We start from the raw sequence: 15,205 nt of genomic DNA, 5'->3' as shown, positions 1-15,205 counted from the left end.
GCAGATGGAGACAGGCTTGGGCGGGAGGGAAAGACAGAGGAGGAGAACACGTCAGGCACGGACCGCCCCCCCCCAGCGATGTTACTGCATGGCAGCGGCTGGTCTCTCTCCACACAGAGCCCAGCCGCTCTGATCTCCGGCGCTGCTCTCCTTCTCTCACAGGAGATGGGAGGGGGGACAGGCTGCCGCTTGAGCCTTGAAAACTACAGCGGCGGCTGTGACCTGCGGAGGGAGCCGCCTCTGGACACAGAGAGGAGGAGGGAGGGGAGCACTCTGGCGCTTCAGCGCCCCCACCTCTCTGGCGCCCGGGTACACTGCACCCCGTGCACCCCATCTGGGATCAGCCCTGCTCACAACTGTACTGACTGTTAGGAATGATTACTAATAAATCTCTCGCCAATATTGTGTATGAAGGTCATATTTGTACAGTCTTTTTTCAAGGGTACTGATAGAAACAATTTCATCCCTATGAGTAGCTGTCACCATAAAAAAAGTTTATTTAACATCTCCAAGGCACAATTCAGTAGAATTAGGAGAAACTGTGATACTCCTGAAGAATTTTTGTATACAGGCACTTATACTCCGAGATAGATTTGTGGAAAAAGGGTATGGGGAACAGGAGTTAGATAGTATTATTGACCTAGTTTGGACAATCCTATTTGGTCTGTGCACAATTGATTGTTTTCATTGGGTATTTGTATATACAAGCTTGATGATTTTTAGATGTTGTCTTTTTGGTTTTAGGAACCATTGATGCAAAGAAGTTTTCTCATTTGCCCCCGATCTGTTAAGAGTTTACATATATTGATTCCTTGCTAGCTGCCTGTTGATCTATTAGTGCAGACTATATTTTATTTATTTATGTATTAGCATTGCCCTTGCTAAAGATGGCTGCTGAGGTTATCCAGAGTTGCAGCGACCAATCGGACCACTGTTCTCCTGGTGACACCTATGGAGGCTACAGAAGAACAAGATTCCTCTCATCCTCCATTCCCTCTGTACAGCAGTAAGCAATACAGCACCATCTACAGAGGGGAGGGTAAACCGCACCTGCCTACACATTTGTTCGCTTGTTTATTACCAGTTGTATATAATAATTTAAAACTGGTTCACATACTTGAAGCATTTATTGCTGCTTTCCATTTCTTTAGTTTTTGCATCATTGTATATTTTGTTGCAATAAATATCCCCTCTTTAGCCTGGGTGTCAGAAAGTGTGGCGCTGCTTACAGAGTTGTGGGCTCATTGAACAGGGGACCCAAGAAAACAGAGGCTCCTTTGGAGCTAAGCACCCCGTCATTGTTAAATGGTTAGTCTCAACCCCCTAACTGCCACTTATGCTGGACAGCTTGATCTGTGGTCAGGATCAAGAGGTGAAAATAATAGAAAGAAAACCTTTATTTTGGGCTTAATACTGCTTTAAAGCTGAAGTCCTTGCAGATATTTAACCACTTGAATACCAGACAGTTTCCAGTTTTTTTTTTTGTTTGCTAAACAAATAAAAAAGACCTAAAATTTTGAAAAAAAAGTTTTCTATGTTTCTGTTATAAAATGTTGTAAATAAGTACGTTTTCTCCTTCACTGATGGGCACTGATGAGGCTGCACTGACGGGCACTGATAAGGCGGCACTGATGAGGTGGCACTAATGAGGTGGCACTGATAATGGGCAGTGATATGCAGTACTTATGGGCATTGATAGGCGGCACTGATGGGCACTCATAGGTGGCACTGATGGGCACTGATATGCAGCACTGATGGGCATTGATAGGCGGCACTGATGGGTACTTATGGGTGGCACTGATAGGCGGCACTGATGGACACTGATTGGTAGCACTGATGGGCACTGGTATATGTCACTGACAGGCATCACTGATGGCACTGGCAGGCATTGCTGATGAGCACTAATTGGCATCATGTCTGGGCACTGATTGGCGTCATGTCTGGGCACTGACTGGCATCCCTGGTGGTCCTGGGTGACATACCTGATGGCCATCCATGATCAGCATCCCTGATAGTCCTGGCAGCATCCCTGGTAGTCCTGGGCAGGCATCCACGGGGGGGCTGCACTGATAATCAATCAGTGTAGACTCCTCTGATCTGCTTTCTTCTACTCGCGTCTGTTAGACGCGAGTGAGGAAAAGCCAATAAACGTCTTTTCCTGTTTATCAGCCGTGATTGGACATTGAACAGCCGTTATCCGTCAAAGGCTCTTTACTGAGATCAGTGTTGCGGTGTGTCAGACCACGGGCGCGTGCCGGCTGTTATCGTGAAAGACAGCATATGACGTCCAGTCCGGAGAACTGAACCACCGCCTGGCCGTCCTTTTGCTATAGGAAGTGGTTAAAATTATTTATTATTTATTTATTTATTAAAGCTGTTGTAGGGTTAAAATGTTTTTGTTTCTCTAAAATAATGAACATGTTATACGTACCTGCTCTGTGCAATGGAAATGCACAGAGTAGCTCTGAACCTCCTCTTCTGGGGTCCCCCACAGGTTCTCTGGACTCCTCTTCCGCTTGCTATGGGGGCAGACGCTTTGGCTCATTCGGAAACCAAGCTGTGTGTTTTCATAGATACACACAGCACAGGTTCTCCGCCCCCCTTCTCTCCTCACATGATCTGATTGACAGCAGCAGGAGCCAATGGCCCCTGATGTTGCCTCACTGTCCTGTGAGTACAGGGAGAGAGGCGAGAGCTGCTACAGATGGGTACAGCACTGGATTGAGTGAGGGCTCAGCTGAGTATTTAGGAGGGGAGGAGACAATACTGCTACTGGGACATTTTTTACCTTAATAAAATGCAGGGAATGCATTAAAGTAATTGTAAACGATCACTTTGTAAAACAACCCATTCAGTTTAAAATAGGAATGAAAGGTAAAACATTTGTGTATAGATATAAAATAACATTATATATACCTTTTTCACTTTTTTATAAGTGATCACATTCCCTCTGTTCTCAGCTGCATAAGAGCTGGGGAGGAGAAGCAGCAGTACACTGAACTTCCCAGTGAATGGCTGTGTGGCAGGGGCCTGTCAGGACAAGTCTGATCATTGGAGGAGAGTACATGGAGTTCCCAGAATAGCCAGAGAACTGACCACGGTGTGCTCTCCTGCTTAGTGTAGTCAGTTCTTAATCGGAAAGCAGAGGGACTGGCAGGAACACCAGGGATTTCACATAAAGAAAGCAAATACAAAGAGAACAGGATACTTTCTTGTACAAGTACATGGTACAGCAGGCACATATCAGCAATATGAAGTGTTGGGGTAACAAATGCTTTAAGTAAAAAAATGTCTAGCCCTTAGAAACCACTGTAAAATCATTAAATGTACTTTAAGTGCTACTAGTATAAATACAGTGACAAGCAGACAGAGAAAGTGAGGGTTTGCACATATGGGGCCAATCCAGAGCATTTACATGGGCTAACAAGGAACATGCTGACAGAGAGCTTACCTCATCACTGTGCTGCTGCTCCTTCACTGTCCAATCAGAGGCTGAGGGGAAGGTGAATCACTTTGCTGTGTTGCTTACCTACAACAAAGAAAAGTCAGGTAGCCATGCAGGCTGTCCTGTTCGGTGAGGCTGTATAAATCTAAGGACCGTTTAATAAGATATAGAAATCCTATGACAGTTCAGACAGCTCCAAAACATTTATTTTAACTTTTTAATTTACTGTTGCCTAGAGTTTATAGTGTTACTAAACCCAGGAACCTGCATTCACTATATCCGGTCTTCCACAGTACACAGAACATGGAAATGCAATTATTTTAGTAAATCTAAACTGCTAAATACCTTTTCTGATCAGCAGTATATAGCAGCCTTGTGACTTCTATCAGTGTCTGGTTAAAACTTGTAGGAGGAGTTTTCATACTGCACTAACTGTCCTATCAGGATGCACGACACCTGACCCTCTGTCTGGACAGTGCTGATTGCCCTGTGCTGATCACATGCACTCTCCCAAGAAAAAAAAATCTAGCAATACACACCAAACTGAGCATGTGCAGCCTGACTCCAGTTACTCTCTCTTATTTGGACCTGTTTTGGAGTCAGTGGAAGAAGAGGAGGATCTGTGCATACAGGATCAAACAGCCGTTTTACACAATGTAGAGGATTAACCCCTTAGGTTCCACAGTGAGTATAACAAGCATGCTTTACTGCATATACAGACTGATTTTACTGTTGTGGGTTTAGTAACACTAACTTTATAATTCAGAACAAATAAAATGGAATAAGGTGGCCTATAAAGTCAGCCAGGCACTTATGGTAGTCTGAGGATCCTAAAGAACACAATGTTATTAATAAGAACTCTAGAAAAGTGTAGCTTTCAGAAAGATCAATGTAATTTTTAAATTACACTTTCCTCTGTGGTATCATGTGCTGCTTCACAATCTCATCTCTCCTCGCTGTTCAAAAAGAGAACCTGTATTTTGCAGCAGCATGTCTAGTAAAAGATGCCATGAGGGTAAGTGTAACACAAAGTACACTAAACTCCCCCAAAATAGAATGAATTAAAACAAAAGCGAAGTGAGTTGAATTACTTATGTTTGAACAGTGCATACAGAGAATATCAGCCACAGAAAGTCAATCGTGACCCCTAAAAAAATAAAGATAAAAACCTTTTTGGGGTCACGATTGACTTCCTATGGCTGATATTCTCTGTAAGGGAACAAACAACACAGTAAGTGCAGCGCTAAAAAATGTGAAATAGAATATCAATTAAGATAAAAAATTATGAACTACTAAAAAATTATGAAATACTCAAACAGTGGAATTAAGAAATACTCAAACAATGATGCTTCAAGTAATAAGTGAAATTAAAAAATACCAATGATTACATAAAAAAGAAAAAATTCAAAAAAAGAAAAAAAAAGAAGAAAAGAAAACTAAAGCAATGTCCCATAGTGATCAATGAGAGAAGCCATAAGTAATATGCCACAGGAGAAAAAGTGAATTGCAGGAATCAGAAGCTGTGACACCAATCTTCCTAATGCAAACCAGTGTGTGTTCAGGTCAACACCCAAAAGTGAGGTAGCTTGCTTACCAAAAAGCCATGACTGCTGCTAGCAGTCTCTCCCAGTATAGGGAATTTGAAAGTCTCCCCAAAATTTATAATCCTCCGGATCAGCCGTTCTTTCTATTATTGCTTTCTTGTCTAAATGCACATTTCCAGACGTTTTCAAACGAGGTTTATCGCTACTCTCCAGGATTTTGCCCATAAGGGAAAGCCTTTTTGACCCTTTGTTGACTCAGGGGTCCTATCACTGAGGTGAGTGGCAAAGAGTGTCTTATGGTGGAGGTCACACTTCTGGCACCGCTTTTCAGTCTTCTTTGATGCACATTGTCACTTTTTGGAATCCTGATTTCTATATGAACTTTCATGAACCACTTTTTATGATTTTCCCTTTCCAATAACTATATCTTTCATGTATTGATTTATTGGGTGAGGAGATGTATTAATTGTGATATTTAGAGCTGCACTATTCTTTGTACTATTATTACCTGGGATTTTTTGGTAAATTTGCCTTGAGTGTTCAGCAGCTGTTTATATTTTAACTATTTTTTTTGCACTGCTTTAATTTTATTCCATTAACAGTAGATGTTATGTTTACTGCATCCATAGATTCAGCTGGCAGATAACTTTATAGTCCTTTAGCAGTTTTGTAAAAGAAAAAGAAATGCGCCTCTAAGGCTCGGTTCACACTGGGGCGACTTGGGATCCGACTTGTACGCCCTCAAGTCGCCCCAAGTCGCCCGAGAAATAGTTTGAATGGGAGTGAACGCTAGCGTCTTAATAGACGCTACTGAAGTCGCTCCGACTTCAGAGCGTACTCCCTGTACTACTTTGATCCGACTTGGTAGGCGACCTGTACCATAGAAATCAATGGAAGTCGCCTCCAAGTCGGATCTCTCTGTAAAGTCAAGCGACTTTGCAGGGAAAACCCCTCCCTCCCCCCCTCCCTCCCAGAGAGCTGATTGCCCCGTGATTGGCCACAGGCGAAGTCGCCTGTCATGGAGGCGACTTCAAGTCGCCTCGTAATTTGCCGAAGTCGCGCTAAAGTCGCGCTGAAGCCGCGTTGAAGTCGCGGTACAAAGTCGCGCTAAAGTCGTGTTGCCCATGTGTGAACCGACCCTAAGTGCTGTGGTTAAAAGATTTATTACAGGCACAATGGGATTAAAAACACTTACAAGATAGTAAGAGACATGAGGTTACCAGAGTACCGTATTGAGTCCCAAAGTTTCAGGCTATGCGCCATGAGAGGGCTGAAAGAAGGGGGGTGCAATTTGGGGGGCAGCCACAGTAAGGTAAAGATGGGGACCGGCGCACAGTTAGGCACCTCTAAGAGGACCCATAGAGGGATGTCGGAAGTTGCACAGAGCATGGTGAGTTGGGAAATTTGGGCTGCATGATAATATTTTGTAATATTTGGGACACCCAGTCTGCATCGCAGTCTATGAACATACAAAGTGGAGCGGGAAACCCTGGGGCGCTTGTATGCCCACTGTCCCCCTTTCTATCTCTGCTCCCCTGCACAGTCCTACTTTTGGCAGGGCAGAGGCATTTATCAGCCTCTGCCCTGCCCTGTGTATCTTCTCTCAAGTCTACCGCCTGGCCACCAATGTCATCTATCAGCAGGGCAGGGGGCAGGAGGAGCTGCAGATCTGGACGGAGGGTGAGGGCTGCCCAACTTATTGTGGTAACAAGAGGGTAATTACTTGTTAATATGAAAAGGATCCCGCTCTTTGTCCAGATCTGCAGCTCCTCCCACCCCCCTGCTCTGCTGTTAGGATGACATCAGCGGCCGGGCAGGAGACCTGGGAGAGGACACACAGGTTGTTAAGTGGCATGGCTGCAGTTCGGACAGGACTGTCTCTCGGTCCAGGTTCGGACTGCAGTCGCCACTCTCTTCCTGCTGTGCAGCCCAGTTACTAACAGGCCACAGACAGGTACAGGACCGTGACCCAGGGACCTCTGATTTAAAGGATTTGCATATTTTAATGTTAAAAATGAATGGCACTTTGACGCAATGCACAAAGAGCCATGTTTTCTTGTGTGCTGCAGTAATGTGATGTTACTGAATCACAATAGTGTAAATCTACCCTTTATTTGACCATGCACATATCAAATTTTGGCCAATTCATGCAGAATCAGGAAAAATTACCTTCATGGGTGGACCTGTTGGCAACACCCTGATTGCCAAAAATGTATCTTTCAATTGATTCTTGTTGAAGGATCTGGCTGAAAACAGGAGATAAATCCATCTGCACTGTTATGCCCCGTACACACTGTCAGATTTTCCGACGGAAAATGTTTGATGGGAGCTTGTTGTCGGAAATTTCGACCATGTGTAGGCTCCATTGGACATTTTCCATCGGAATTTCCGTCACACAAAATTTGAGATCTGGATCTCAAATTTTCCGACAACAAAATCCGTTGACGTAAATTCCAATCGTGTGTACACAATTCCGACGCACAACGTTCCATGCATGCTCAGAATCAAGCAGAAGAGCCGCACTGGCTATTGAACTTCATTTTTCTCAGCTTGTCTTGCGTGTTGTACGTCACCGCGTTCTTGACATTCGGAATTTCCGACAAGATTTGTGTGACCTTGTGTATGCAAGACAAGTTTGAGCCAACATCCGTCGGAAAAAATCAATGGATTTTGTTGTCGGAATGTCCTATCGTGTGTACAGGGCATTAGTGTGGATGAAGAAATCTATTAGGAATCTCTTGTTCAGCCTGCAGGCAACATCTATATGTGTATGGCCAGTTTTTAATGCTAAAGTAAGTGACATTTGAGATCTTGGGATATTTAAAAAGCACATCCATATAACCTTTTGTTTTTTATATATATACTGTATGTATTATTATGTTGCTATAACATTAAAGCTGAATGAAATATCATGAGATAAAATAAGTAATGGTGTTAAAGCAACACATCCATCTTGACGTTAAGTGACGTTACCTTATTATCTTCTTGAAAAGACATACTATATAGAAATGCATTCTATTATTTTTTATTTGGTTTATTAAAAATGCGTAACAAACATTCAGTTGTTCAGACACAATACATTTTATACATAAACATAAAACAATGTGAAATTTCAGTACATCACTTGCATATTAATCATTTATACACAGTACAGTGGAGTTTCCTCTGGTCAGTATTATACATCTTGGTTTTAAGATAAATATTATTCATTAACCTACTCTAGCATAGTGCAGTGTAACAGTATTTGCTCTGCTTTGCTTCTTTATATTAACTATAAAGTTACATTAAAGGGAAGCCTTCATGCCCCCTTCAAATTATAGGTTGCATTACCACATTAGCATTAATGGATTTTTAAATATGCGTTAAGGTAATGCTGACTTTGCAGAGCATTAGGGGTCTCTCAAAGACAAAGCACAGCAGCATCTTTTTTTGCTTTCATGGTTTCTTTCTCTAATTGAAGATAGACATACATACATAACAAGGAAGGAGGCGTGGTAATTTACTCCTCTGATTCATTCAGAAATTGGTAAAATCTGAGCTTAACATCCAGCACTGTAAAAATTTTTTTTTTTTTTTTCAGCAAAGCAATTACGGCTCAAAATAGTAAATATAATATCTTAATGTTCTATATTTTAGGTTTGCATAACAATAAGGCAATTATTTTAGTCCTAAATTTAATAAATAAAATATTTATATACAAACACACTAAGTTCCTTCAATGGTCTTGTGTAAAAAAACGTGCACTACAGGAGATAAGCTGACTTGAAAGTCCACAGTAGGCTAATAGATTGTCAAGCTTATACAGTAAGGTGGTGAAAAGGCTAATAACCACAGTAACCCTTTGCAACTCCATCTTTTTACACAAAAGCATACACTGGAATGTTTTAACTCGGGTATATCTGGTTACTATATGTAAGTAGCTAAGTAAACAGGAATTTCTACTGAATTTCTCTTGCCTACACAGTAGACATTATCAGCTCTATTTAGTTGAACTCTCTGATTGCAAGTTGTAATCTGCACCAGACTGACAGGTGGCAAACAGTTTTATACATTTCTTCCATGCTGATGGATTAAGATGTACTCATTCATTGCCCATTTCTAACTTGTAGTTTCGATAGTTTCAAAAAAAGTATTAGATGGGCATGTTAAAAAGGGCAATATACATGGATATGGGAATTATTATTGACCTAAAGGCACGCACACGGATTGACCTGGATGGACTGGTGTCTTTATTCAACCTTACCAACTATGTAACTATGCAACTATGTAGTTGACATTTGTCTGACTCACAGGGTAAGAGGTAGAAAAAATGTTTGGCTCTTGACTTGCCTGAATATATGCTATTTTTCTTAAATATATTAGTGGTATAGCATGTTAAAACCATACTTTGGACTTCTAAGGTGGATTCATCTGTATCCAAATAATGGTCCAATATATTTTAATTATACTTGTGTAAGATTTAAAAGTTATCCATTTATGACCTTGACTTTATAGTGATCCTATACATTTTTTTATAATGTCTGCAAATGGAATCAACATTTTATGACTGGAGTGTCCATAAATGATGGTAATTGTGCAACACATTCAGCAATACGCTCATAGAAAATGAATGAGCTCAAAATGACTCACTGTGTGACAACCAGAATATTTTGTATAGAAAATATATAGAAAAAATAGAAACTTGAAATGAATACACCTCAAAGAGCAGACATAACAATTAGATTAAGATACTCTACAATATTTCAACAACAACATTAAAAAATGTGAGGTCAGAGGGAAATACAGCAATTTCCACAGATTAGGGTCTATATCAATTAAAGCATAGTCGTAAATACAATCCAAAGCACAAACTACAAAGTGCATTACATTTAGCAACCAATCTGAATCAGTTTTATCCTTCCGCTATAGTTATAATTGCTCCACCTGGCAAACAATCAGAATCTTTGTTTCATGGTCAGATTTGGACTGCACATATGAGTTGAAGTTCATACTTTGAACAATAAGAAACTCATCAGTCTATGCGCTCTTTGCTCCTTGACTGTTTTTTCTAATAAGCTAATTTTTTTACCAGTATAGTATAAGCTGCATACATCTATGTGTTTTCATGTTGCACATAGATAAATTCAGTGCTATGCCTCACTAAATATATAAAAAAAGTATACCTGATGACTATACATTTTTGTTGTATAAGGTTTTATATCGTAAATATTCCTCCAAGCATTGTATAGCAGTATCATCTAGCTTTGGGTCAAATTTGTTGGCAATCAGGTGATGTTGTTTAATTAACCAGCTGAGATCTCCAACTCCGTTGACACATACTGCTCTTCTGTGAGTTCCAGTACAACGAGGGTAAGCAGCCCCTTTTGTTATGTCACCCTCCTCGTATGACCACCTAACCATTCGAGCCATTGCATTCATGTCTGATTGTTCATACTTTCCATTGTATGGAGAGGAACCTGGAACACCAGGCATTCTGTTCAAAGTAGCCCAAAGGTGTTCATCTGGACTGTAAGTGTCTTTGGCCCAATCTATAAACTTTTGAACTTCTGGTTCTTCAAATATATAATTCACAAAATCTCTGGACACCACAATGTAAGCATTTCCTGTGAACATTGGGCTTGTAATCGGTGGTGGCGCTTTTATAGTCTCAGTTTTAGAAATGTAATCACCTACTTCATGGTGAAATTTCCAGCGTGTTTGTTTCAGTTGTGAAGGCTTTTCAGATTCCATTGTGTTTCTTCCATTTAATGTTCTCAAAACACGCACAATTTCAGCATTTGTTTTAAGTGGGAAGTCTGAGCCACAAGTGTTTAGAAGGTATTTCCATTGAATGTTACTTTTAAGTAGCTCTTGCATGCAGTTGAGATCAGCCTGGACTCTTGACCAAGAAGCATAGACCACTTTCTCCAGTTTAGATGCCACAAAAACATTATCAAAGCATGAGGTGATAGCTGACACTGCCTCCTTGAACTGTGCTGGAGACTTTTCATCCACATGGATACAATAGATGTTCTGAGGAACATAAATTGCTCTCAATAGCCTCTCAAACATCTCAATGTTCTCATGAATGACCATTGAATATGCAATGGGAAAATCCTCTTCTTCCTTGCTCATAGGAATAGTAATATATTTTCTTAATTGTTTGAATTTTTGGCAATCTGTAGTCATGTTTAAATACATTTGTTCAGACAAATATACATTCTTTTTCTTCAAATCAGTATTAACTTCCAATGCCTTTTGTATAGCGTCAGAGTCTCCCTTAATAATCTTGGAACAATTTAGCTCATCGTGTTCCTGTGGTTTTAGTTTTACAAGTTCATAGAGTTCATCTCTACAGATCTGACTCTTGCCACTCTCCGTGTCACTCTGAATGTCTTTCAAGGTGCATGGATTGTTGTATGTGTATTTAATGAGAAAGGCAGACGAGAAAGCTAGTAGACTGAAGATCAAAAGCTTCTGAAAGGAAAAAAACCGAAGCCTCCTGAAGTCACACGGTGACATTCTTCCAATTGAGGATGCACCAGCTGTATGAAAAATGTAGTTGTGTTCCTTTAGATTCTTTCTGAGAGCTAGCTACACAAGACTTACGACTATATATAAAGTGTGGTGAGCAATGATTACCGCCCACTATAATTTACATACTGCAGGCATTAGGTTACTGATTACCATTCTACCAAAATGTTGAAATAAGTAACACGTTGCAAGGATTAAAGAAATTGCTAAATGTCTTAGGGCGTGTAACTGAGGTGCATTATCATCTAGTTACTTCCTCCATTCATTGTGATGCCTGCAGATAACTCTTAACCATTTAAGTTCTAAGATATGTGACAAAGTTAAGATTTTAGAAAACTAAATAATGCATATGGCTAGGGATTTGTTTCAGTATGCATTCCTTTAGAATTTTCACAATCATGTTTTATACTTGGAACGTGCAGCAAGGAGAAAACTCAGTTACCTATTGGTGGATCGGTAATCATTAAATACAAAAGTGACTAAAGTGCACTTGGATGATATCCACATTTTAAGAACAAATGGCAGAGGTTAAGTACTGGATATTTCAAAAACATTATATTTATCAAGTTTATACATACAGAAAATAAGCAATTTAGTAATCAATGTAATCAATGTGTGCACCTGTTACTGCTAGACATGTGCACACTGAAATATTTTGTTTCGGAATTTCGTTTTCGTCTGAAAAATACATTTATTTAGTTACTCCCGAAATTCGTTTTTCTTTATTTCGTTTTTCGTTAAAAACTTGCATTCATCCGAAAATCGAAATTAATTAAGGTCGAATCTGTCGTTGAAGGCTTATGGTGTCTGTCGAATGTTCAAAAAAGATTTGACACAGCAGCTAAACTGTATGTGTACATTTCTGGTCGAATTTTCCGCCTACAAGCTAGCTGTAGTAGAATTCTAATGTTGTATGACTAGTAATAAATTAATAATTATATTTATTAATTATTTTACTAGTCAACCAACATTAGAATTTTTCTATAGCTTATGGGCAGATGCATTTGACCGGAAATGTATGATTGCAGCGTCGTATAGTTTGTTTAGCTGCTCCGTCGAATCTTCTAATTGTCGACAGACACCATAAGCCAAAGATTCGATGTTTGTATGTTTTTCGTTGCTTTGTCGAATCTTCATCGTTCATGATCATTGGTCTACTCTTCCCCAACAGTCAGCCAACCCAACTTTCACATTTGTTTCTCAATCGCAAGTGCAATGGCGGGCGCAAAATCCGACGTTGTGTCTGGGTCAGTCTCAGATATGGCATTGGCAACCCATTTGATTATTTAAGACATGGAGGAGGACGTTCCTGGGCCTTCTATGGAGGCAGCAGCAGCAGCAACATCCCCAACACCATCATCCAAAAATGGGCACAGGAGGGGGACACAATCTGCAACCAGCAGGAAGCATAACCTTATGTGGACTCACATTGAGTCCCAGGTCCTTGTAAGGGAAACGCTTCCTTGCTGGATGCAGCTGTGTGGCCCCCGCTCCAGGGAAACCAATCAGGAGTGGAAGCGGGAGAAGTGGGAGGAGATCTCCAGAAGGGTTGAGGAGATCTATCGCCATCGGCGTGACCCGACTGCCTGAAATTACCGTGCCACTTTGTGCGATTCGGCACTGCGTCGCTTTAACTGACAATTGCGCGGTCGTGTGACGTTGCTCCCAAACAAAATTGACGTCCTTTTTTTCCAACAAATAGAGCTTTCTTTTGGTGGTATTTGATCACCTCTGCGGTTTTTATTTACTTTTTGCTATATAAGTATAAAAAAAAATAATATAAAAAAACAATTTTTTCCTCAGTTTAGGCCGATACGTATTCTTCTACATATTTTTGGTAACAAAAATTGCAATAAGCGTTTATTGATTGGTTTGCGCAAAAGTTATAGCGTCTACAAAATAGGGATAGTTTTATGGCATTTTTATTAATAATTTTTTTTACTAGTAATGGCAGCGATCAGCGATTTTTATTGTGACTGTGACATTATGGCGGACACATCTGACACTTTTGATGCCATTTTGGGACCATTTTCATTTATACAATGATCAAAGCTCAAAAAATGCACTGATTTTACTGTGTAAAAAATGACACTGGCAGGGAAGGGGTTAACCACTAGGGGGCGCTGAAGGTGTTAAGTGTGTCCTAGGGAGTGAATTTAACTGTGGGGGGATGGGCTACCAGTGACACAACACTGATCACTGCTCCCGATGACAGGGAGCAGAAGATCACTGTCCTGTCACTAGGCAGAACAGGGAGATGCTGTGTTTACATCTCCCCGTTCTTCAGCTCCGTGACACGATCGCCGACACCCGGCGGACATCGAGTCTGCGGGTCCCCATGTCACGTTACTTTGCGCAGCCGTGCCATTCTGCCGATATATATCGGCGTGAGCCAGTCGGCAAGTGTTAAAAAATGAAATCACATATTAAATATGTCCAAAAACAAGTCCCCCCCCACACACACACACATAAACATATATTATTGCTATCGCATGTGATGTCAGTAAAGTTAAGTGAATTTTTTTTTTAAAAAGCAATAAATAATTTTCAATTTATCCTCCTTCCTGTGAAAAACCAAATTTGCGCATAGGTGTGCCTAGCCTACACATGAAAGCATAGTTTGCAGTTGCACATGTTAAATATATTATCGCCACAATCATTTTAAGAGGAATATTTCCATGGCCATTATTTGTTCTTAGTTATCACTAAACTGAGCAGTAAGTGCTTTTAAGTTCCACTTGACCTGACCACCTGTAGGTTACGCCCCCTTTCTGATCAGGCCATATTTTGATTAGCGCGTTGCAGCTTTAACTGACAACTGCACGCTCCTGCGATGTACTACCCAAATGATATTTATGCTCTTCTCCCGCCACATATAGAGCTTTTATTGGTGGCATTAGATCACCGCTGGGTTTTACATATGTTTAGTTACTATGGGGGTTAATGATTTGCTAAAGAAACAAGAAAGGAAATTGTACACCAAACGCAGTTCACACAAGCGCGTAATAATAATTAGAAAGGTGGACTGGACAATGGACATTTACTCGGCACAATCCCAATCCTGCCTTTTATATTTTATTGTGCACCAAAAAAGCATACGTTTTTCTTACAATAAATTTGGTTAATAAATAAATGTGCAAATCTTGTGCTACATGAATAAATATCGCCTAATCCAAAAATTGAAAATTGAACATGAATAAATATCGCCTAATCCAAAAATTGCATTTGCATTGTTTCATTCTACGGGTTCATTCTACGTGTGTTTCATGTGTTGATGTCATTTTCAGATTACAATTGTAGTTTAATTGTGGAACCCGTTTCTCTTCTCTTTTTGTTTTGCAGTTCCATAGCGCGTAAGCGCAGGCAGTTGGGGGGACGCAGAGGGAAGCAGGTGTCTCTCCTTCCCCATGAGAAGGAGCTCCTAGCGGGTGTAGAGGAGGATGAGATCACCTAGCTCCTGGCTCATCAAGGTTGGTGTCAGCATTGCATTGTGCAATGTGTGCAGGACATTTTTTTTGTCAAGCATGCGTTGCGACATAGTCATTTACCATGATGTGTTTGATTTTAGTTAAAGATCGTATCCAGGTCCAGCGCCGCCGGAGGCAGAGGGCAGAGGAGCAGGAGTCCTCCACGTCAGCAACGTGCAGTAGGTACTGTAGTAGTGACACTAATACAGTGGGTCCTTTTCCATTTGTCCAGCCTT

At 40.7% G+C, this 15,205-nt stretch overlaps 1 protein-coding gene and 1 long non-coding RNA gene across 2 annotated transcripts in view; both read right to left on the bottom strand.

The window, feature by feature from the left end:
• LOC141131521 (uncharacterized) overlaps window positions 1–15,205 on the bottom strand; it is a 57,022-nt gene that overhangs the window by 40,918 nt on the left and 899 nt on the right. The window contains exon 2 of the long non-coding RNA XR_012242787.1: window positions 3,452–3,529. This is a non-coding gene — a long non-coding RNA (uncharacterized lncRNA). The remainder of the gene's footprint in view (window positions 1–3,451; window positions 3,530–15,205) is intronic.
• Window positions 7,999–11,618, bottom strand: LOC141131520 (beta-1,3-galactosyl-O-glycosyl-glycoprotein beta-1,6-N-acetylglucosaminyltransferase 3-like). Its single transcript, XM_073618883.1, has one exon. The coding sequence runs from the start codon at window positions 11,488–11,490 to the stop codon at window positions 10,159–10,161; it is 1,332 nt and encodes a 443-aa protein (XP_073474984.1). The 5' UTR covers window positions 11,491–11,618; the 3' UTR covers window positions 7,999–10,158.

The sequence above is a fragment of the Aquarana catesbeiana genome, linkage group LG03 (genome assembly GCF_042186555.1).
Source record: "Aquarana catesbeiana isolate 2022-GZ linkage group LG03, ASM4218655v1, whole genome shotgun sequence".
Classification (NCBI taxonomy): domain Eukaryota; kingdom Metazoa; phylum Chordata; class Amphibia; order Anura; family Ranidae; genus Aquarana; species Aquarana catesbeiana.
Note: the sequence above shows the minus strand (reverse complement) of the source record. Positions and strands in the feature narration are given on the sequence as shown.